The sequence below is a fragment of the Mustela nivalis genome (assembly GCF_964662115.1).
Source record: "Mustela nivalis genome assembly, chromosome: 10".
In the NCBI taxonomy this organism is placed as follows: domain Eukaryota; kingdom Metazoa; phylum Chordata; class Mammalia; order Carnivora; family Mustelidae; genus Mustela; species Mustela nivalis.
In genome coordinates this window covers 26,211,587-26,236,795 of record NC_139029.1, presented here as the reverse complement: position 1 = coordinate 26,236,795, position 25,209 = coordinate 26,211,587, and the positions used below count along the sequence as shown (strand labels likewise).

The following is a 25,209-nucleotide window of genomic DNA, read 5'->3' as shown; positions in this document are numbered from 1 at the left end:
AAATAAAAAAAATTTTTTCCCATATATAAAGATCCTAGATTCAGATGGTTCCATTGGAGAATTATAGCAAATATTAAAGGAAAAAAATATCAGGCACCTGGGTGGCTCAGTCGGTTAAGAATCTGCCTTCAGCTCAGGTCATGTTCCCAGGGTCCTGGAATCGAGCCCCACATCGGGCTCCTGCTCAGCAGGGAGTGTGTTTCTCCCTCTACCACTCCCCACCGTTTGGGTTCTCTCTCTACTCTTATTCTCTCAAATAAATAAAATCTTAAAAAATAATAAAAATAGGGGCGCCTGGGTGGCTCAGTGGGTTAAAGCCTCTGCCTTCGGCTCAGGTTGTGATCCCAGAGTACTGGGATTGAGCCCCGCCCGCATTGGGCTCTCTGCTCAGCAGGGAGCCTGCGTCCTCCTCTTTCCCTGCCTGCCTCTCTGCCTACCTGTGATCTCTGTCTGTCAAATAAATAAATAAAATATTAAAATAATAATAATAATAAAAATAAAAATAAAAAATAAAAGAAAAAATTACTGTTCTTATACAAACTCTTCCACAGAACAGGAAAAAAGTAATCATAATCCCAATTCAACACATGATGCCGGAAAAACTCTGATACTAAAACTGGACAAAAACATTATGAAAAAGGAAAATAAAGTCATAGGATAATACCATTCATTAATATACCTGCAAAAATCCTAAACTAGGGGCGCCTGGGTGGCTCAGTAGGTTAAAGCCTCTGCCTTTGGCTCAAGTCATGATCCTGGGGTCCTGGGGTCAAGCCCCACATCAGGCTCTCTGCTCAGCGCCAAGCCTGCTTCCTTCACTCTCTCTCTCTCTGCCTGCCTCTCTGCCTACTTGTGATCTCTGTCAAATAAATAAATAAAATCTTTAAAAAAAAATATATATATATATAAGTAGCCCTGAAACTCCTTTCTTCTGATCTGTAACATGGGATTAACACCTGATCTGTCACTTTCTTATGAATCTTATCAGGATCAAATTAGAAAATGTACAATAGTGGGGCACCTAGCTGGCTCAGTTGGTTGGGCCTCTGCCTTTGGCTCAGGTCATGATCCCAGGGTCCCAGGATCAAGCCCCATGTGGGGCTCCCTGCTCAGCAAGGTGTTTGTTCTGCCCCTAACCTCACTTATGCTTGTGCATACTCTCTCTCTGAAATAAATAAAAATCTTAAAAAAATATATTTTTAAACAAGAAAGAAAATGCACAATAGCTAAAATGTATCAAGCTCTTACCTTATCTCAGGCAAAACACTATATGCTTTATATGCATTATCTCATTTAATCTTCATACAAACCCTATACTGATTTATAGATGAAGAAAACAGAAATGATTTGCCTAAAACATCATAGCAGGCAAGTAGCAGAACTGGGATTGGAACCACCCTGTTGAGCTATTTTGTTCCACTGATCTATCTATCCTTTCTATAGTAAGTAACACACTGTCCTGATTACTCTAGTTTTGCAGTAAGTACAGTTTTGGAGTCAGATAGTAGCAGTCTTCTGACATTATTCTCCTTCAATACTGTGTAGCTATGCTATGTAGCTAAAATAAAAGGTTATTTTACCTTTCCATACAGACTTCAGAATCAAAATATCTACCTACAAAAAATCTTACTAAGATTTTGATTGGGATTATGCTAAATATATAAACCAAGCTGGGAAAAACTGATATCTTTACAATACTGAGTCTTCCTATCAATGTACATGGAATATCATCTCTCTATACATTTAGGTATTCGTTGATTTCTTTGACCAGAATTTTGTAGTTCTCCTAATATCTTGCATATATTGTGTTAGATTTATACTTAAGTCTGTTGGGGAGGGGTGCTAATATAAACAGTATTGTGCTTTTTAACTTCAAATTCTAATTGTTCATTATTTCTCTATAATCTAAGACTTACTATAAGGTTACATTAATCAAGACTGTGCTATTAGTCAAAAACCACATAAAAATATAAGAACAGAACAGAAAGCCCCCAAACTAACCCACACAAATACAGTCAACTGATCTTTGACAAAGAAGCAAAGGCAATTCAATGAAAAAAGGATGTTTTTTCAACAAATGGTGCTAAACAAGGGGATATACACATGCAAAACAACAAAAAAGAAAAAAATAATAAAGAATCTAGACACAGACCTAACACCTTTTCAAAAGTTAACTCAACAGGGCCCCTGGGTGGCTCAACTTAACCAGCAACTGACTCCTGATTTCCACTCTGGTCATGATCTCAGGGTCATGGGATCCAGCCCCTCTTCAGACTCTGCAGAACAGGAAGCCTGCTTAGGATCCCTCCTCCCTCCTTCCCCTCCTCTACCTTGCCCTCCTCCACCCCTGTTCTCTTGCAACCAAACCAAACAAAACCAAACCAATCAACCAACCAACCCAACAAAAACTCAAAAAGGCTCAAAGACCTAAATGTAAATGAAAAACTATAAAACTCCTATAAGATAACACAGTTGAAATCTTAAGTGACCTTGTGTTTGGTGATGACACCAAAAGCACAATCCATGAAATAAAAAATTGTAAGCTTTCATGAAAATTAACTTCCGATTTGCTAAAGAGAATAAAACACAAGCCACAGAGTGAGAAAAAATATCTGCAAAACACTTATCTGATAAAGAAGTGGTATCCAGAATACACAAAGATCTTTTAAAACTCATCAGTAGGGGCGCCTGGGTGGCTCACTGGGTTAAGCCTCTGCCTTCAGCTCAGGTCATGGTCTCAGGGTCCTGGGATGGAGCCCCACATTTGGCTCTCTGCTCAGCGGGGAGCCTGCTTCCCCCTCTCTCTCTACCTGCCTCTCTTCCTACTTGTGATCTCTCTGTGTCAAATAAATAAATAAAATCTTTAAAAAAATTTTTAAAAAGCCTCATCAATAAAAGCACTTAAGCATAGAAGATCTGAACAGATACTTCACCAAAGATATACAGATAATAAATAAGAATATAAAAAGATGCTCAACATCATATGTCATTAGGAAATTGCAAATTAAAAAAAAGAGAGCTGCCACTAAACATCTATACAAATGGCCAAAATCCAAAACACTAACACCAAATGCTGACAAGAATGTGAAGAATTCTCATTCACTGCCGGTGGGATTGCAAAGTGGTACAGCCACTTGGGAAGACAGTTTAGCAGTTTCTTATAAAACTAAACATACTCTTATCATTCTATTCAGAAATCATGCTCCTTGATATTTACCCAATTAGCTGAAAACTTATATCCACAAAAAACCTGCACATGAATGTTTATAGTGGCTTTAGCCATAAGGCCAAAACTTGTCCTTCAAGGTGAATGGGTAACTGTGGTATATCCAGATAGCAGGATATTATTCATCTTTAAAAAGAAATGTATTGTTAAGCATAAAAATACATGGAGAAACCTTAAATCCATACTACTAGGTGAAAAAATCCAATCTAAAAAGGCTATGTACTGTCTGATCCAATTATATGACATTTTGGAAAAGGTAAAATTATGAGAACATAAGTTCAGTGGTTTCCAAGGGCTTCCACAGGGTGGAAGGAAGATTCCAGGGCTTTATGGGGTAGAAGGAAGGAACAGGTGAAACACAGTGGATTTTAATTCTACTTTGTACGATACTGTACTGATGGATATGTGTCATCATACTTTTGTCAAAACACACTGAATGCATAACACAAGGAGTAAACCCTAATGCAGATTACAGACTTTAGAGAAGAATAATGTATCAATATTGGATTCCTAATTGTAATAAATGTAACAAATTAAAGCAATAATGGGGGAACTGGTTGGAACAGGAGTAAGGGGGGGGTATACGGGGGGGGGTATACGGGAATGCCTATTACTTTCCAATTTTGCTATTAACTCAAAGTACTAAAAAACTATTAATTTTTAAAAATGCATGTGCACTTGGACCTAGTAATTCCATTTCTTGGTTTTTAAAAAAGATTGTATTTATTTATTTAACAGAAAGAGAGAGAGAGAGAGAGACAGCAAGAGAGGGACACAAGCAGGGGGAGTAGGAGAGGGAGAAGCAGGCTTCCCGCCAAGCAGGGAGCCCAATGCAGGGCTTGATCCTAGGACCCTGGGATCATGAACTGAGCTGAAGGCAGATGCTTAACCGACTGAGCCACCCAGGCACCCTCCATTTCTAAGTATTTATTTACACATATACTTCCACATGCAAAAAATGACATTTGTACAAAGATATCCTTGTCTGCAGCATTGCTTGGAAAAACAAAAAACAATGAAATGTAAGCCCAATGAGCACGGGAGTTTTGTCTGTTTCCTTCACTGATCTATAATGCCCAGAACCATTCCTGGCATACAGTAAAAAATAAAAGTGTTAAATAAATTAGATGAATACATCAGAGCCCAATTAATGTTAGAACTATTCAATGGAATAATATGTAACTACTAACATTAAAAAGAATAGAAAAGAAAAAGAATAGAGAAGCTCCTTAGTATGATTAGATAGGTTTTATGAAAAAAATAATGCAGGATAGGAAAAGGTATAAAATACATGTTCTTTTGCAAGAAAAAACAGAATATACATTCATATTATACACCTACATATATAACATACACTCATATTATACAGCGTACACACTATCAGAATACCTGTTAGGACACCAAGATAGTGGGAGCAATGACTGCCTTCAGAGAGGGAGCTAGATGGCTGGGGGCCTAAGAAAGAAGATTGATTTTTTTCTGATTTTTTTCAGTCCATTCTGATACCCAACACTTGTTTCTGTAACACGAATCAGCTTATATGCAATTGTAAGTAGGGAATTTATGTCACTTTAGCACAGACGTTACTTTGGTTCACACGTGATTTTGCATTACCAAGTAATAGTTGAATATGAAGTACATGAATAGCGAATATTCAAACAACAGAGGAATACAGTTTTGTCCATGATACTCATTACATGTAAGGTGTTCCCTCTGGTTCAGTTTGGCCACATGCTCAGACTTAGAATAGCTTTTGCACAATTCCCTCTGAAGTTTGTGCTATCTGCCTTTACCTCTGTAATATGGCACTCTCAATCCTTCCTCCCATCCCATTTCATCAAGCTACCATCATTTCTTTAAACATCTTAAAATCCTATGCTTACAGTAGTACTTACTCATTAAAAAAATATATATTTTTTGCTTCTTGTAGTATATATATTTTTTTAATTTTATTTATTTATCAGAGAGAGAGAGGGGGAGAGAGCGAGCACAGGCAGACAGAATGGCAGGCAGAGGCAGAGGGAGAAGGAGAAGCAGGCCCCCGGCTGAGCTAGGAGCCCGATGCGGGACTCGATCCCAAGACGCCGGGATCATGACCTGAGCCGAAGGCAGCTGCCCAACCAACTGAGCCACCCAGGCGTCCCTCTTGTAGTATATTTTTAAGGAGATATTTACATCATACAATTCACCCACTTAAAGTATACAATTAAATGGCTTTTGTATATTCACAGAATTGTGCCACCATCATAATCAATTTTAGGACATCTTCTTTACCCCAAAAGGAAATCCTGTTCCCCTTGACCATTACCTCCTAATCCCCCCAACCAAAGGCAACCATTAATCTACTTTGTCTCTAAAGATTTGCCTATTCTGGTCATTTCACATAAATGGAATCATATAATATGTGCTCCTTTATAACTAACTCCTTTCATTTAGCATGTTTTCAAGGTTCATACACCTCATGGCATGTATCAGACTTCATTCCTTTTTATTCCCTAATAATTTTCTACTGTTTGGATATACCACATTTTACCAATGACCATTTGATGGTCATTTTGATTATTTCCACTTTTTGGCTATTATAAATAATGCTACTATGAACACCCATATCGTGTCCTTATATGGGCATAACTTTTCTCTTGAGTAGATTCCTAGGGATGAAATTGCCTTTTGAGGAACTGGCAGAATGTTTCCCAATCATTATGAATTTATTATGTTTAACTGTTATGGTATTTTTATTAGAATTTTCACTGTTTCTATTATAGTCTAGTTACAAATTGGCATAGATTAGTTTTTTCCTTAAGATTTCACTTTTAGGTAATCTCTACACCCAGTGTGGTGCTCAAACCTGAGATTGAGGGTTACGTGCTCTATCTACCAAATGAGCCAGCCAGGACCCCCAAAGTTGCATTGATTTTGACTGGTTAGCTTCAAGTCTATTCCCACTCCTGCCCCATTAAGGCTTACTATGATTGCATATATCACATTATAGCAGAAGTGCCTGTGTGTCCCTTTATATCTTTTTGAATTTTGAATCATATGCTATGATAACCTGTTTTTTTTTAAATCAAGATAAAGTTTATCTTGCTAATGAAGGTAAACTTAATGGAGGTATTCACTTAATGGAACATAAGAGTTTTGTTTAGTCTATTCCACCATCCCTTCCAAATTACATACAGGGAAAGAGATCATAATCAGTAATTGAGTATCTCATGTAACAATAAAAGACAGCTGTAATTCTCTACCATTCTTTCCATCAAGAATTGGTGGCTTTTCCTTTCCTCTTGAATCTGGGTTGTCTCTGGAGTTCCACAAAATGCAGAAGTAATACTGTGTAACTTCTGAGACTTAAAAAGATCTGCAGCTTCTGCCTTTGTTTTGGAATGCTACTTCTTGGAACCCAGTCTCCATACTGTAAGGAAGCCCAATCTGCCACATGGAAAGACCAAAGTACAAAGAGCCCAGACTCCCACTTCTATCTAGGTAATGGTACCAGTTGATCTTCTAGCTACAAAATCCTGAGAAATAATAAATTGATGCTGTTGTTTTAAGCTAATACAGTAATGGATAACAACAACACTCACTGTTGTAGAAAAATATGGAGAAAATATCTCATTATAAGAAAACCAATACCTTAATACATTAATATATTTAAGTTTATACGGGTTCTTTGCTCACTACCAATCCTTTCCAACTCCCAATAGTCTCCCTTCTTCAGGTTTCAAATTCATCTTTTGTTATTCTAATGCATGTCTTTAAATAGTGTTATACAAAAAGGCATGGGGGCGGGTAAGAAGAGATTTTCCAACCCTTTACACATTTAACATATATTACCGTCATATGCAAACTCCCTAAAATGAACCCATACATTCAACAATTTGATCTTCAAAGTTCCACAGACATGGTCTTCTAGTATTTGGTATTGTGATAGCTTTTTCTGTATGCATTCTTTACAAATGAAACTTGAGAATCCATAAATATGTTCTTATGTGGTCTGTTAGGTTGAAACATTTATATATATAGTGCATGCACAAGCAGTTATATATATAGTGCATGCACAAGCAGGGAGGGGGCAGACAGAGGGAGAAGCAGGTTCCCCCTGAGCAGGAAGCCTGATATAGGGCTGGATCTCAGAACCCTGGAAACTTGACTTGAGCTAAAGGCAGATGCTTAACTGGATGAGCCACCCAGGTGCCCATAACATGTTTAATTTTCAATTGAGATCAGTATTTCAGAAAGGTTCCTCTGTTATTTATTTTTATCTTTTTCAAACACCTCTAAAATTTGCCCTCAGTAGTCTGCATGCATGGATGCTATATCTAACCCAGTTGCCACCATAGCCCTATAAATATAGTTGTTTAGGAGTGCCTCGGTGGCTCAGTCAGTTAAGCATCTGACTTTGTCTCAGGTCTTGATCTCCAGGTCCTGGGATTGAGCCTTGTGTTGGCCTCCCTGCTGAGCAGGAAGCCTCCCTCTCCTTCTGCCCTTTCCCCCTGCTTGTGCTCTCTCTGTCACATAAATAAAATTTTTACAAAATATATAGTTGTTGGGATGCCTGGGTGGCTCAGTAGGTTAAGCGCCTGCCTTCAGCTCAGGTCATGATCCCAGGGTGCTGGGATTGAATCCTGCATCATGCTCCTTGCTCAGTAGGGGCCTGCTTCTCCCTCTGCCTGCCACTCCCCCTGCTTGTGTGCTCTCTCACACACTCTGACAAAATCGTAAAAAAATAAAAAGTTTTTAAAAAATTACATATATATTTATATATGTATAGTTGTTTGTAAACATTTGTTTTCCAATTTGCTACTGACAGCTTCCATATCTGAAATCTGTGATTTTGTTTTCATCGTCTGTTGTCTTTCTTGCTCATGGTATTTTGTTAGCATGTATATATGGTCATTGTACTTGAAAAGTAATTTGTAGAAATAATGTGAGAACCAGGATAAAGATATATTCCTCAAGATCTCCATTTGTTTCTGTCAGGTGCCTGGGAATACTATCAGTCCAGTGCAACTTAACATAAATTCAAGATTATAGGATAGCCTTCCAGTGAGGGTCATTCATTTCAAGATTAGTTTCACCCTTAGTACAGCATTTGATGGCACAGAAGGTCTTCTGTATAATCTTCATCATGCGTAGACTCTGGACTTTAATTTCTGTTCACTTCACATCTTCAGGCATGAAAATTTGAAGTTTCCAAAATCAGCAAATGTCCTCAGGAAAAAAGTGGCTTTTATGGTCATTACTTCTCTAGGTTTCCATTTCTCTTCCTTTTTAACCTTATAATTATAGGCATATGCTGTAACACTGAATATTTTCCTATAAAATACCTCTTGGTTTTTAAAATCTAAACTTCTTAGAGTATGTTTAAACATCTTTCAATATAAGTTTTCAAATTATTCTTACACCGCAAATATTTACACTATCTCCCCCAAACTCAATACAACTTTTTTTTTTAAGATTTTATTAATTTATTTGACAGAGAGAGATCATAAGGAGGCAAAGAGGCAGGCAGAGAGAGGGGGGGGGAAGCAAGCTCCCCGCTGAGCAGAGAGCCCGATTCAGGGCTTGATCCCAGGACCCTGGGATCAAAACCTGAGCTGAAGGCAGAGGCTTTAACCCACTGAACCACCCAGGCGCCCCAGAACTTTTTTTTTTTAAGCAAGACAATGTATAAAGAAAAGTTTTAAGTCACTCCAAAGCAATTGGTAGAATATCAGACATCATGCACACAAGTTTTTTTGGTTTTGTTTTCATTTTAATAAAAAATTAATTAACATATATTGTATTATTAGGTTCAGGGTACACATTTAAGTTTTTTAAAGACTGCTGAGTATTAACAGAAGGAATGTGCTGCTGGAGCTTTAAAAAAAAAAAGCCTACTGTAACCAACAAAGGAACTCTACAGTAGGTATATAAAAAAGAATCTAAGCATACATTAAAGAAAATCATCAAAGCACAAAGGAAGAGAGCAGAGAAGAAAGGAATGGAGGAACTACAAAAGAGCATGAAAACAATTAGCAAAATAGCAATTAAGTACATATCTATCAATAATTCCTTTAAATGTAAATGGACTAAGATCAAGTGGAGTGGCTGAATGAATTAAAGAAACAAGACGCATCTATATGCTCCCTACAAGAAATGCACTTCAGATATAAGGACACAGAAAGATTGAAAATGAAGGACTGAAAAAATAAATTCTACACAAATTAAAATAAAAAAAATCACCCCCAAGACTGTTGTCAAGAAGCTTACCACCTGTTTTCTTCTAGGCGTTTTATGGTTGGAAGTCTTTGAAGTCTTTAATCCACTTTGAGTTAATTTTTGTGTATGAGGTAAGACAGGGAAGTAGTTTCATTCTTTTGCATATGGATATCTAGTTTTCCCAATACCATTTATTGAAGAGACAGACTGTTCTTTCCCCACTGTACATTCTTGGCTCCCTTGTTGAAAATTAACTGACCATTTACATGTGGGTTTATACCTGAGTTCTGTTCCATTGACCTATGTATCTATTTTTATGCCAATATCATACTGTTTTGATTACTGCAGCTTTGTAATATAGTTTGAAATCAGGGAACATGATGTGTCTAGTTTTGTTCTTCTTTCTCAAGACTGCTTTGGCTATTTGTGGTCTTTTGTGGTTTGATACAAATTTTTGAATTGTTTGCTCTATTTCTGTGGAAAATGCTATTGGAGTTTTGACAGGGATTATTCTGAACCTACAGATTGCTTAAGGCAGTATGGACATTTTTACGATATTAATTTTTCCAATCCATGAGCACTTTCCATTAATTTGTGTTGTCTTCAGTTTCTTTTATCAATGTCTTACAGTTTTAAGTATACACGTGCTTTATCTCATTAGTTAGATTTATTCCTAGGTATTTTGTTCTTTTTGATTCAGTTGAAGATGAGACTGGTTTCTTAATTTCTCTTTCTGATAGACCATTACTTAGTGTACAAAAATACAGCAACTTTTTGTATATTGATTTTATATCCTGCAACTTTACTGAATTAATTTATAAGATTTGATAGTTTTTTGGTGGAATCTTCCAGGTTTTCTACGTATGTCACCTGCAAATAGTGACATCTTTACCTCTTCCTTTCAGATTAGGATGCCTTTAATTTCTTCTTGCCTAATTGTTCTGTTTCAATTGTTCTAATTGTACTATCTTGAAAGTGGCAAGGGTTAGCGTCCTTGTCTTGTTCCTGACCTTATTTTCAGCTTTTTACTGTTGAATATGAATATGTATTCATGAATATGAATATGTTGGCTATGGCCTTTTCATGTATTGCCTTTATTATGTTGAGGTATGTTCGGCTGCCTTATTTTAAAAATGAGATAAAACTATACATTCCAGGGTGCCTGGGTGGCTCAGCGGGTTAAGCCGCTGCCTTCGGCTCAGGTCATGATCCCAGGGTCCTGGGATGGAGCCCTGCATCGGGCTCTCTGCTCAGCAGGGAGCCTGCTTCCCCCCACCCTCTCTGCCTGCCTCTCTGCCTGCTTATGATCTCTCTGTCAAATAAATAAATAAAATCTTTAAAAAAAACCCAAAACTATACATTCCAGATGTGCGTGGCTTTAAGTTATAAAAGAAAAACTACTAGTTCTTTAACACATACTAAGAAGCATCCACAACATGTCACACAGTACACTAAATGCATTTCCCTGCGTTAAGCACCTAGTATGCGAAGTGAGGTAAAAACAGGAAACAGTATACAGAATTTTTTCCCCTTCATATCAATTTCAGTAGACTTACCAAATCAAAGGGTAGGAATAAAAATGTGTTCCTGACTCTTGATATTTACTGCCAAACTAGCAAGTGAACACATCATTATCACAGATCTCTCTTTTACCCTCTCTAGCATTAGGTATTACAATTTTAAAATACCTTTTATGTGTTAAAAATAGCTTCCTGCTATTTTATTTACAAGTAATTACTATCAAAATTGGCTTAAAAATAGTATTTTACTCTTCCTATATACCCCATTCTCTTATGAAACTCACTGCCCCTCTTAGATACTTTTTTTTAAAAATTGAAAACATAGGGGCACTTGGCTAGCTCAGTCAGAGGAGCATATCGCTCTTGATCTCAGGGTCATGAGTGTGAGCCCCATGCTGAGTGTAGAGATTGCTTAAATAAAACTTCTTTAAAAGAAAATAAAAAACCTAAAAGGTCATTTATCTACTTTAAATATTTATTGAACAATTACTTTCAAATTTTTATAGACACATGTAATAAGTCACAGTTATTTAAGTAGTTCCTAATATATTAGGGGACATATTGGGGGGGGGATATTCCAGCTTAATATATAAGGAAATTTAATATTAACAATAGATACCTTTATTGTTAAATATTTTTTTTAGAGATTTATTTTATTTATTTTAGGGAGAGAGAGCACATCACATGAATGGGAGGTACAGAGGGAAAGGGAAAGAATCTCAAGCACACTCCCTACTGAGCATGAGCCCCAGGTAGGGCTCAATCCCATGACCCTGAGATCATAACCTGACCCAAAATCAAGAGTCTGGCACTTAAATGACTGAGCCACCCAGGCACCCCTACCTTTATTACTAAATATTTGATATATTTTACGTGATTTCTGGCAACTACACTATATTATATTGAGGAAACTGAGGCATAGGGAGATTAAAAACCACTATCACAGAAGTAGCAAAGCCAGGATTTGCAAATAGTCTGATTCAGAGCCTACATTTTTAACCATTACACTATACAAATTACCATTACACTATACCATTATACCATTAGGCTATTACAAACTAACACTGGCTGAAAGTCTATCATTCATTATTAAGTCATTCATCCACTGACTCATTAATTTCTTCAACGAATCATTGCCTCCAACTATCAAGCACTGTTCGGGCTCAGGTGAACAATAATTTTAATAGTATTAATGAAGAGCTAGTGTTCAGGAAGCATTTATGGGAGGGCTGGATAGGCAGACTATACTGCACTTCTTTTTGCCAATCACGTAGTAGTTAAGTGCTATAAGAAAAATAAAACACATTAAGGGGATAGGGGCACCTAGGTGGGTCAGTCACTTAAGCATCTGACGACTCTTGATTCCACTCAGGTGATGTCAGGGTTGAGACAGAGCCCTGCATCAAGCTCTGGGCTGGACATGGAACCTACTTAAGATCCTCTCTCTCCCTCTGCCCCTCACCCCGCCAAATAAATAAAATACAATATGTTAAGGGGATAGAAAGCGGGGTGGAAAAGAAGAGGTAGTTAATCATTTTAGATGAGTTTATCAAAGAAGGCCTCTTTGAAAGGGTGACAAGTCGGCAGAAAGCAGAGGAAGTGAGAAAAAGAGTCATGTGGACATCTGGAAGAATATTCCAGGCAGAGGAAAAATTAAATATAAAGGAAAAAGCAGAAGCCTGCTTGGTCAACTGCAAAGAAATCACTATGCCTGAAGCACAGTGAACAAGAAGAGAATAAGAGATGAGGTCAGAGAGATGATGGGAGATCAGATCATACAGTATTTGAAAACCATGATGAGGTCTTTGGATCATATTCTTAGATATAAGAAACCAACAAAGGGTCAAGAAGCATTTGGTCTGACTTAAATTTTTTTTAAACAATCACTCTGGCTGCTGTATGAAAAACTGTATGTAAAGGTACAAACAGAGAGACCAGTTAGTAGGCTAGTTTGACTGTCCAAGCAAAGGATAATTCTGGCTAGGGGTGGGGTGGTAGCAGTTGGGGGAAAAAATGTTGATGTGGAAACTATTTACACGGTAAACCTGATGGAAACTGCTAATGGATTAGGTGGGTGATTTGAGAGAAAAGAGCTCTCAAGGGTTGTTTTGGGTTTTGTTTTGTTTTTCCCGGTCTAAGCAACTAAAAGAATGGAAGTGTCATTTACTGAGTCAGAAAAGACTCAGTGATTGGGAGGGCACCTGGGTGGCTCAGTCAGTTAAGTGTCTGCCTTCACCTCAAGTTATGATCCCAGTGTGCTGGGATGGAGCCCCATATCAGGCTCCCTGCTAAACAGGGAGTCTGTTTCTTCTCTCTCTCCCTCTGCCCCTCCCCCAGCTTGTGCTCTCTTTCTCTCTCTCTCTCTCTCTCTCTCATGCACCTGCTCTCCCTCTCTCAAATAACTAAATAAAATCTGAAAAAGAGAAAGAAAGAAAGACTCAGTGACTGGAGCAAATTCAGAGAGGAAATCAAGAAAATTTTTAGGACATGCTAAGTCTGATGCGTCTATACAATGAGGTGTCTAGTAAGCAGTTAGATGGGTGTAAAGTTCAAGGGAGAGGTCCAGGCTAGAGACACGAATGTCCTCGGCATATTAATGGTATTTGAAACTACTGGACTAGAGACTACCCAGACTGCGGTAGGATACAGAAGAACCCTAAGCCCTGGAATACTCCCAATGTTTAGAGATTGGGGAAATGAAGAGGGCGTAGAAGGAGGCAGAAAAGCAGTATCCAGTAAGGTTGAGGAAAACCTGGAGAGAGTGCTACCCAGAAAGAAATGGAAAAAAGAGTGTTTTAGGGCACCTGGGTAGTGCAGTTGGTTAAGTATGCAAATCTTGGTTTCAATTCAGGCCGTGATCTCAAGGTAATGAGATTGAGCCCTGTGTCGGCTACACACTCAGTGCAGAGTTTGCTTGAGATTCTTTCTCCCTCTCTCTCTGCCCCTTCTGCTTAGGCTTTCTCTCTCTCTCTAAAAATTAAAATAAATATTTTAAAAAAGTGTTTCAATAAGTAAGCAACTTAATCAAATGAAGACAAATAAAATGAAAATTTGGGAATTGACGACTGGGTTTAGCAAACTCTGTGTTGACCTTGATAAGAGCAATTTCAGCAAAGTGAGGAAACCAAAACTTCACTGGAGTAAGTTCAAAAAGAATGCCCTGAACATGATCAAGACTTTTTTTTTTTTTTTTAAGATTTTATTTATTCATTTGACAGAGAGAAATCACAAGTAGATGGAGAGGCAGGCAGAGAGAGAGAGAGGGAAGCAGGCTCCCCGCTGAGCAGAGAGCCCGATGCGGGGCTCGATCCCAGGAGCCCGAGATCATGACCTGAGCCGAAGGCAGCGGCCCAACCCACTGAGCCACCCAGGCGCCCCTGAACATGATCAAGACTTTAGGTCCTAGTGATTAACAGAAAATTGAAAGGAACATGTTAAATTATATAATGTAGATGGAACAGCAAAATCCAGACTGTGATAACTCTAAAAGGACAAACAATCCATAAATAACATGGTGGGGGAAAGGACAGAAAACTTACCAATTAAAAGACACTTGAAAGCTATATCAATTACGAATGGATAAAAAAGGGGTGGTATGTGTACACACACACCATTGCAGTGGAGTATTACTCAGACATAAAAAAGAAAGAACTCTAACATTTGCAACAACAACATGGTAGGATCTAGAGAGTATAATGCTATGTGAAACAGGTTAGTTAAAGACAAATGCCGTATTTCACACATACGTGGAATTGAAGAAACATAACAAAAGAAAAAAAATGAGACCAAAAACCCAGACTACCAAATATAAGAAACAAACTGGTGGTTATTAGACAGGAAGGGGGTGAGGGATGGGTGAAACAGGTAAAGGGGATTAGGAGTACACTTATCATGATGAGCACTGAGTAATGTATAGAATTGTTGAATCACTATAATGTACACATGAAACAAATATAACACTATGTATTATTTATACTGGAATTTAAAAAAGACAATCAATCACAATCAGTGAAACATATTTGGATCCAAACTCAAAAATGAAAAAATAAATACAAGGCAAATGAAAACAAAAGTATAGCTGAGACAAGCAGGAATTTTCACACTGACTAGATATTTGATATATATTATTATTATTTTGCTGTGATAATGGTACTATGGTTTATTTAAAAAGCCTGTATCTTCTGTAAATAGTAGATATTTATGAATGAAATAGTATTTTTTTTTAAGATTTTATTTATTTATTTGACAGAGAGAAATTACAAGTACACTGAGAGGCAGGCAGAGAGAGAGAGAGAGAAGGAAGCAGGCTCCCTGCTGAGCAGAGAGCCCGATGCGGAACTCGATCCCAGGACCCTGAGATCATGACCTGAGCCGAAGGCAGCGGCCCAACCCACTGAGCCACCCAGGCGCCCATGAATGAAATAGTATTATGAGTAGAATATACTTCAAAAAATACAAAGGATGGGAAATCTTCGGACACAACTGGATGTGGGTTGATGATTGTTGGGTTTGGGTGATGGGTATATGGTAATTTATTACATAATTCTACCTATTTGTATACATCCTCAATTCTCTATAAAATAAGTCTTAAAAAATAGGAAGAAAAGATTTGCCATTTCCTTTGCATATACTCAAAAACTCTTTTTACCATCCCATTGTACAGACAAGGAAATTAAGGTTAAGGAATATTAAATGCACCACCCAAAGTCACAGTTAATTTTTTTTAATTCCTTTTTTTTTTTTTTAAGATTTTATTTATTTATTTGACAGAGAGAGAGAGATCACAAGTAGGCAGAGATGCAGGCAGAAAGAGATGGGGGAAGCAGGCTCCCTGCTGCGCAGAGAGCCCAATGCGGTACTCAATCCCAGGATCATGACCCGAGCTGAAGGCGGAGCCTTTAACCCACTGAGACACCCAGGCGCCCCACAGTTAACTTTTTTAACAGAGTTTTAAAAAATATATTTGCATTGGGGCGCCTGGGTGGCTCAGGGGGTTAAAGCCTCTGCCTTTGGCTCAGGTCATGATCCCAGTGTCCTGGGATCAAGCCCCTTGTGGGGCTCTCTGCGCAGCGGGGAGCCTGCTTCCACCTCTCTCTCTGCCTGCCTCTCTGCCTAGTTGTGATCTCTGTCAAATAAATAAATAAAATCTTAAAATATATATATATATATATATTTGCACTTATTTAAGAGAGACAGAGAGAGAGAGTGCACATGTGTATATACAACCAGGGGAAGGAGCAGAGGGGGAGCGAGAAGAGAATCTTTGAGGCTACCTCTGCACTGAGCACAGAGCCTGACATGGGGCTTGACCTCACGACCCAAGCCAAAACCAAGAGTCTGACGCCCAACTAACTGAGACATCCAGGCACCCCTAGACTTTATTTTTTAAAGAAATTTTAGGTTCACAGCAAAATCAAGCAGATGGTAGATTGCCTATATGCCTCCTGTCCACACATACCCAGAGCCTCCCAATCAACATCCCCACACCACAGTGGTAGATTTGTTACAATCACTGAATCTACAGTGACACATCATTATCAAGTCGTTAATTTAAGAGCCAGGATTTGTCTCTAAAATCAATGCTTTGTATACTACATCACACTGCCAATCTTTCCCCCCATTATTTTGCTGGGTGCTATTTATACAAAATGGCAAAAAACCCGAAAACTTTCATGAATAAGCAATGTAACTACTACTACTACTGTTATTATAAACTACTGTTATTATAAAATCATCAAGTATCCAAAAAATATTTTAATGTAAATTAATGAATACAACAAATTATACACCCAGTGAAACACTTTTCAGTTATTTAACAAATACATATATTGCCCACTGGATCTGAAGATGTAATTACACAGAAATACAAAGCACTATCTGGAAACTCCACTTCAAATGTTTCTTTCAATAGCTATAGGAAGTATGGGCTAATATCAACTAACCAACATTAAACTTCAAATATAAAACAATACATATTCAAAGGGTATCTGTGTATATGTTGTTCACTGACCTAACAGTCTAACATGTACTAGTTTTGGGGTTTTTTTTTAACATGTACTAGTTTTGAGTCCAAAGCTAAATAACAGCCTGCAGCAAATGTGAATGATGAAAGCAGTGAATAAATCAACTACAGCTTATACTATAGCCTATTATGAAAATAATGGATTTTCACTGGGAACTTCTGCTTCAATATTCATGGAATGCATCTCATTTCCACTTCTAGGAATTTATCCTAAAGCAATCACTGGACCAATATACAAACGTACATACTAGGATACTTACAAAAGTTTTATTTATTTATTTACTCATTTATTTTTAAAAAGATTTTATTTATTTGACAGAGAGAGATCACAAGTAGGCAGAGAGGTTGGGCAGAGAGAGAGAGGGGGAAGCAGACTTCTTGCTGAGCAGAGAGCTGGATGGGGGCTCCATCCCAGGACCCTGGGATCATGACCTGAGCCAAAGGCAGAGGCTTTAACCCACTGAGCCACCCAGGTGCCCCGAGAGTTTTATTTATAATGAAAAGCAAAAAAGAAAGAAGCCTAAACCACCATCAATTAGATTGGTTAAATACGTACTGAGTAAAGATTATCATACTGCTGTAAAAATGTAAGCATTATTATGGAAAAAATATCTAAGATACATTACTGAGTAGAAAATACAAGTTAAAGAAATTAATATGATGGATGGATGTCTGGGAAGATATACAAGAAAAAATTAGCAATGGTTTTATCCAGATGATGGGATATTATTTTTTTTTTTTTGAAGATTTATTCATTTGAGAGAGAAAGAGCACAAAGGGAAGGGCAGAGGGAGAGAAAGTCACAAGCAGGCTCCACTGAGCAAGGAGCCCACTGTGGGGTACCATCTCTCACAATCTTGAAATCATGACCTGAGCTGAATCCAAGAGTCAGAGGCTCAACCCACTGTGCCTCCCAGGTGCCCCTTCACTTTCTATTTTAGACTTTCCTATACTGTTTGCATTTTAAAAATAAACAAGTATTTTTATACCCAAGAAAAAATTTGATATGTTTTGGAAAAATATATTGGGTTGGTGTCAAAATTTGACATAATAAAATGCCTATTTACTACATAAACCCACAAGGCTAAGCATTAAACATTAGCATGAGATTTTAGTAACCTCCCACCTAGTTCTACCTATTCACTCAATGAATCTGTACAAACAGGGCACATATTACCATATTACATTTATTTTTTGATTAATTTATTTGAGAGAGTGAGAGAGAGCATGAGAGGGGATAAGGTCAGAGGGAGAACCATACCACCTGCAGAGCTGGGAGCCCATGTGGGACTCCATCCTAGGACTCGGGGATCACTACCCAAGCCTAAGGCAGTCGCTTAGCCAACTGAGCCTCACAGGCGCCCCTACTATATTACATTTAGTATTTCACTATAGCTAAATAATCACTTCTAGAAATTCAGCCTGCTCAGGGTAAAATTTCTCAGATGGCAGTACTGAGGAACAATTGCTAAAAAAGGCATTTTGCCCCTTGAAAACAAGACAGCACATTACCCAAGTAGGTCCTGCACTACGGAAATGCCTTGAGATTATTTCATAATTAAAGGTTGGGTAGCTTCTGAAAAACAGTGATCAGCCAATCAAAAATTTTAGAAAATTTTTGAGTAACTTTAGAGGAATGCCACTCTTATGTTAAATATATAGATAGAAATCAAGTCTTAATTTAGAAACCAGAAGTTTCTTTTAAAAAAAGAAAAAATTACTTCATTGCTAAAGTATAACCCATTTTTCAATCTATTCTTTAAACTTTTTTAAAAATTCAGATACACTAATGAACTTCTTTTGTCAGATGATTTAGAAATCCGTTAAAATATCAAGTATTGGTAATCACTTAAAAATAGTACTATGTATATAAGCCAACAACTGAGAACATTTTCTTGCAAAATTTCTTCCACAAATGAAAAACATAAAAATATCCCATATTTATATTCTATAGATACTTTCTGATTTCTTGAGAACTTGACAACTTAGAAACAATACAGGAAAAAAACTGGCTGATGTCAAAATAAAGAATTCTTCCAAATTATTTCACTATTATTTCAGAATAATGTAAATAAATTTTATTGTAATCAAAGGACAAAAAGCCCACATTAAGAGAAAACATCAGTTGTATGACATGGTTTTGCTAAATCTCAATAGTCTTTTTTTTTTTTTTAAAGCAATGGGTAGCCAAAGAAAGTTATTAATATTAACACAGATAATGGCAGAAAACTACAGAAACTCCAAATACAGAAAGGCTGTTCATGTATCTTAACAGCATTACCATTATGGTTGAAAAACCACACAATATTCTTTCTCACATCTGTTTTGTTAATGAGCCAAGAATGGGGGTCTGTTGGGTATCCTAGACAACTGAATTAGAAGTAGGAATGTCTGGTGAGTGCTGTTTATCCCAACAAACTGAGACTACATAGGTTTAGAAGGATATTATTCTAAAATAAACGATATTTTTAGTTTTATCTTCCCCCAAAATGAACTATCACCTTACCTTATTCTCCCATCTATCAAAAAGAAACCTTGTAAATTATTTTAGATCCCAATTTTAAGTATTATAAGAGAAAATGTTTTGTTAGATTAACAAAATATTTACTTCATCTTTCAGACAGACCCTCAGATATCTGAAGACTATAAGAACCTGTGTGAAAAAAGATGGCTATAAAATGAAAAAAGCAGTCTTCAACTAGAATACAATAGTTTATGACAGCAAGAATTCTAAACTATAGTTTTTCCATATACAACAGAGAACTCTTCCAGGAAATGTCCCCTTTACAGGGCCCCAGGCCTCTTTGCATGCTATCAGCCCTCACTTATAGAAAGAACCTAACAAACACAGTATTCCCACTGGAAAACATAAACGAATATAAGCTAAATCTAAATTCACAACTTAGTACATAAAATTCTCCAAAAGAGCAAAAGGGAGCAGCATCTTGAAATAATTTCATTTATTCTAACAGCTTTCCTAAATTACTTAATTCCTTAATTTTTTAAAAATAGGTATTTGTTTGAAATCTGGCTTAGAGATTTAAAGAGTGATCAGGGTAATGGAATCATGGATAAAGTTTAAAAGTTTCCATCAATGTTAATCAAATTACATTTGAGAGCTACCTACATATTCTTTTTCTCCTTTAAGTCTTTGTTTAGAACAACAAAGTTGTTTCTTGCCTCCTTTTCAATTTTCCCTCAGGAGAAAAAAAAAATTAATCCAATTCTAAAACAAAAATCAAAATAATTTTGCGTATTTTTAAGACCCACTGCCGGTCAAGAGCAGCAAATAGTAGAGAAAAAGTAATGATGGCCACTTAAGAACAGTACAAGTTAAAATTTTAGTGGCAACCAAGCAGAAAAACCTTTTGCATGTTTAAAATTCATGCCCTCCAGACAGAGCAGCATTTTGACAATTTTTCTTCAAGACAAAAATCTAAAAGCAAGAAAATATACCCCAAAGTGATTAAAAAAGATTATTTTTTAAAAGATTTTATTTATTTATTTGATAGAGACACAGCAAGAGAGGGAACACAAGCAGACGCAGTGGGAGAGGGGGAATCAAGCCTCCCGCCAAGCAGGGAACCCCAAGCCGGGCTTGATCCCAGGACTCTGGGATCATGACCTGAGCTAAAGGCAGACGCTTAAACACTGAGCCACTCAGGCACCCCATAATGATTACTTTAAATACTAAACTGAGACCCTAATGGCATTATATATTTTAGTATTTTGAATCCACAACTTTTACTCATATTCAAACCTAGTTTCCATACACATAACTTTTGTTCTTTGGAACTTATTCTCAAATGATTTTTCCAGATTATTTATTATTATTAATATTATTATTTTTAAGTAAGTTCCATGTGTGGTGCCCAATGTGGGGCTTGAACTCATGACCCTGAGACTAACACCTGAGATGAGAGCAAGACTTAGACACTTGGAGTGAGCCACCCAGGCGACCCTTGATTTTATTATTAGAAAAATGCAGAGCCTTAAAATCACTTTGCAGATCCAAACATGAACCTAAAAGTATCACTAAGAGGGCATCTGGGTGGCTCAGTAGGTTATTCCTCTGCCTTTGACTCAGGTCATGGTCTCAGGGTCCTAGGATGGAGCCCCACATTGGGCTCTCTGCTCAGCAGGAAGCTTGCTTCCCCCTCTCTCTGGCCTGCCTCTCTGCCTACTTGTGATCTCTCTCTGTCAAATAAATGAGTAAAATCTTAAAAAAAAAAAAAAAAGTATCACTAAGAAACATGGTCTATTCACTCCTGCAAAACTGTATACAACTACCCAAACATATCAAATCACTTTGCATATCATTAATTTAAAGTAACAGTAAACATTTTTCTTCCATTGGTAGGTGATGACAATTTCTTCTGCCCTCAACAATAGTCTGACTTCACCTAAAAATACATACTAGAGTAGTAAGGTTCTAAAACATTACTACTCAGGAGAACTTGATATCTTGATGAAAATTTCTGCTGCTTCTATTCACACTTATTTAGAATTAAAATACACTTTCAGTCCAAATATAACTAAACTATTAAAAAAATAGGGTTTCATCAGAAGTTCTCCTAACTGGGGCACCGGGTGGCTCAGTTGATTAAGTGTCTGCCTTTGGCTCCAGTCAAGATCCCAGGGTCCTGGGTTCAAGTCCCATGTTGGGCTCCCTACTTGGCAGGGAGCCTGCTTTTCCCTCTCCCACTCCCCCTGCTTGTTTTCCCTCTTTCACTGTGTCTCTGTCAAATAAATAAATAAATAAAATCTTAAACAACAACAACAACAACAAAACTGTGCCAGCTTCTCTGGTTAAATCAAAGTTCACAAAGTTCTAAATCAGTACAATGTACAAGACACCTTAAAAAATAACTTAAAATATTACATGCAAAAAAAGACATAATAACTTTTAGTGAGGAATGATTCATCAAGAAACAATTATATGGCATTTGTATTCTAACTCCAAGTCCTCCAATATAAATAAAGTTTTCTATGTATCTTCCTAACAACTAAAATTTAAAATATCCTTTCATAAGGTAATACCTAAGAATCTCCACACACACACACACATAAACCTTAGAACAAAATTGGTGCAAAGATCCAACACTGACTCAACAAACTATCAGAGAACACTTATGTCTAAAAAAATGTTTTTAGGAAATCTTCACACCCAAGGTGGGGCTCAAACTCACAAATGAAATCAAGTGTCCTGGGCTCTATGGACTGAGACATCAAGGTGCACCCATGTCTAAAATATTTTAAACCAAAGTATGTACCTGACAAATTCCCTTTTTAGTTTTATTTTTAAGTAATCTCCACATCCAGTGTGGGGCTTGAACTCAAAACCCTGAGAGCAAGAGTCTCACTCTCCACTGAGCCAAGCAGGTGCCCGGATACCTGTCAAATTCTTCACTTAAAACTCAGTTGCATGTTTTGCCCAAATATGCTTTCAATTTCATATGCAGCGTAACAACTGTATGTAAGCCTAAGGAAGAATGAAAATTCTGTTTTTGATGATGACAATTTTGAGCCATATTATACTTTATCTTCATTATTACATTACAGTTAATCATGTATAAACTACACTGAAGAGCAAACTTTGAATTTCAAGATATCTAAGCATATGGTTGATATTATCTCATTCTACCTCCCCAGATATGAAAATAGTTAAATGGGTATATATTTCAGCAATGGCATAAGCAAAAACAAGATGTAAAACTTATCTATAGCTCAAGAATTCACAGGAGCATTTACTGAATCGTACTTGGGTAGTTGGACCAGTGGGCTAGGTGACTGGATTTCAGAAATATTTTCTAAGACGTTGTCCACACACTGGGGCATAATTGCATACAAAAAGCCCAAAAGAAAAGAAGACTAAAAAAAACTTGAAAACCCTCAAAACTATCTTTAAAACTCAGGGTGATTAACACATTTTTTAACTTTCATGTTTTCTTTTGTAGGCTTGACACCAGGACAGTTACATAAAAGTCATCTATAGCCCTAGACCATCATATTCTAAACAGTATGATACAAAATTAAAAAACAAAGGCAGGGCAGTTTCAGAAATATATAAATCAATGATAAACAAATGAAAGCCTAAAACTTCACAATTAATAGATTTTTAAAAAATATGAAGATTAAAAAAAATGAAGCATACAAAAAAGAATCAGGAAAAAGGATCAGAGAAAATTTCACATACTAAAAGTTGCAATAATCACCTCTCCCCATCCTACCTCTACAAATTTGTGCTTGTCAGCATTTCCTGACATTTATACTTTTTAAATTTTTTTAAGATTTCATTTATTTGACAGAAAAACAAGGAGAGAGGGAACACTAGCAGGGAGAGTGGGAGAGGAAGAAGCAGACTCCCCGCTGAGCAGGGTGCCTGATGCTGGTCTTGTTCCCAGGACCCTGGGATCATGACCTGAGCCAAAGGCAGATGCTTAATGACTGAGCCACTGAGGCAATCGACAATTATACTTCTTAACCTAATCAACAGATCCTTTATTATCGTTAGGTCACTGGTTTCCTTTATTATTTAAGTTTTTCTTAAATTCAAGTACCTCCCAAACTGGCAAAAATAGATGTGAAATTCAGGAATTTGTGATCCCATCAGTAACAAGCCATCGCCCACCCCCAATGTTTTGAAAATTAACTTATAAACGTGTTACCATCTGGATGAAGCACACACCATCAAACTTAACATATTAAGTATGACCCTTTGGAAAGCAAACCATTATGTAACACCTACTTTATGTCTCTCTATCAATTACTTCAGAATCATAAAGAATGGTAATTCTTTTTCAAGTTAAGCACTGCCCATGTTGCAATTTTTCTCAAGACTGCCGTTTTCCGAAGGAGAGAAAGCAGTTTTTTTAAAATCCCCAATTTCCAAGAATATAATAACCGCTTCTCTAGGGTATAGGGAATGAAAAAATTTATATTGTCAGCAATCTTGAGATCCACCTCCTCACGTAAGCAGTAATTCGGACCGATATGACATTTCCGAAATCCTAGGCAACTATATACAATACTGCCGCAAACATCAGAAGAGAACTCGGAGATGGAGGAAATGCCATCTTGCATTTGACGTTGCGCTTACACCTATCTCAAACTTAATTCTCACCGTTATCTTCACGTCGCTTCACAACTACCTTAAGAGGTAAGAGAGCCGACCGCCCAGCGCCTCCTTGGGACACACAACCCGGTTAAAGGACGCGCACACCGTTACACCTTCAATCGGAATAACAAAACAGACGACAAACCCTTCTAGACTCGAGAAAATAGAGTAATATCGTCTGGAGAACCCCAAACTTCAATCCTTTAAGCACTGTCCCCTCCCCACAGTTTTGCCTACTCAGTGGCCCCGGGGAACTGCGGCGGGGCTGCGGGGAGGCGGAGGAGGGACGGGCGGGGGGCGGGAGAAGGAGCCGCCCGGACCGCGCTCAACTCGCGCACCTGGGTTGGGGCGGAGGGAGAGACGATGCTCTGGGGCAACCCCCCCCCCCCCCCCGCCCGGGCCAAGCACCTCGGACTTGCTCACCTGCGGAGCCGATTTCCATTCATGGAGCTGGGGGGAGTGCTTCGAACGAGAAGAGCGCCCACCTCTGGGGGCAAGGAGGCAGCGCAGGGGGCGACGCGGCGCGACAGGCACCCTCACTCGGCCCCAAGACGAGGTGGCGATGGCTTCTCCTCAGCAACCGCACTCCGAAAGATCCCGTCGGGAAGAGCCGCCGTGGGGAGGGAGCACGCGACTATGCGAGAGGAAGGGGAAGCTTGAGACGAGAAAGAGCCCGTGCGGAACTTAGCGTCGCCGCAACCGCTTACGCTCCCACTGCCCCTCCACGACTGCGGCGCTGCCGCCGACCTCCCCGGGGGCCGCCCCCGGAAGCCCGCTGGCGTCAGTTCCGCTGCCCGGGCTCGCCAGACGTCCAGGCCTCGCCTCTCCGCTCCTCCGCCCCAAGCCCAGTGGGCGCGACGTCGGTGCGGGCGCAGCCGGCGCGGAAGACGGGGGGGGGGAGGTGCCGGGGAGCGGAGCCTGGGCGGAGCTTGGGCCACGCGCGGTGGGCGGGCCCTCCCACCGTCTGCCGCAGGGCGGTGCCAGCCGGAGACAACCCGGAGGAGCTGGACTCAGCACCATCCCACCGTGGGGCGGTGCCTGCCGGAGGCGACGTCGCAGAGGGCGGTGCAGCTTACCTGGGGAGGAGCGTGCGTGGAGCGTGGCGGGTCCGTGGTGCAAGGCT

The 25,209-nt window shown here is 38.5% G+C and overlaps 1 protein-coding gene across 8 annotated transcripts in view; it reads right to left on the bottom strand.

Annotated features, from left to right (window-relative positions):
- The window catches only part of LOC309842556 (protein argonaute-3), a 128,061-nt gene extending 103,198 nt beyond the window's left edge, over window positions 1-24,863 (bottom strand). For 4 of the 8 annotated variants that reach the window (XR_014299678.1, XM_082686880.1, XM_082686879.1 and 1 more), the window contains exon 1: window positions 24,510-24,644. Coding sequence is in view for 2 of the 8 variants with exons in the window: in XM_082686875.1 (XP_082543001.1) it covers window positions 24,510-24,528 (19 nt within the window). In the remaining 6 variants the exon portion in view is untranslated. Of the gene's footprint in view, window positions 1-24,509 lie in introns of all 8 variants that reach the window. The other 4 variants (XR_014299676.1, XM_082686878.1, XR_014299677.1 and 1 more) reach the window with 3 other exon arrangements.
- Window positions 24,864-25,209: the final 346 nt, after the last annotated feature.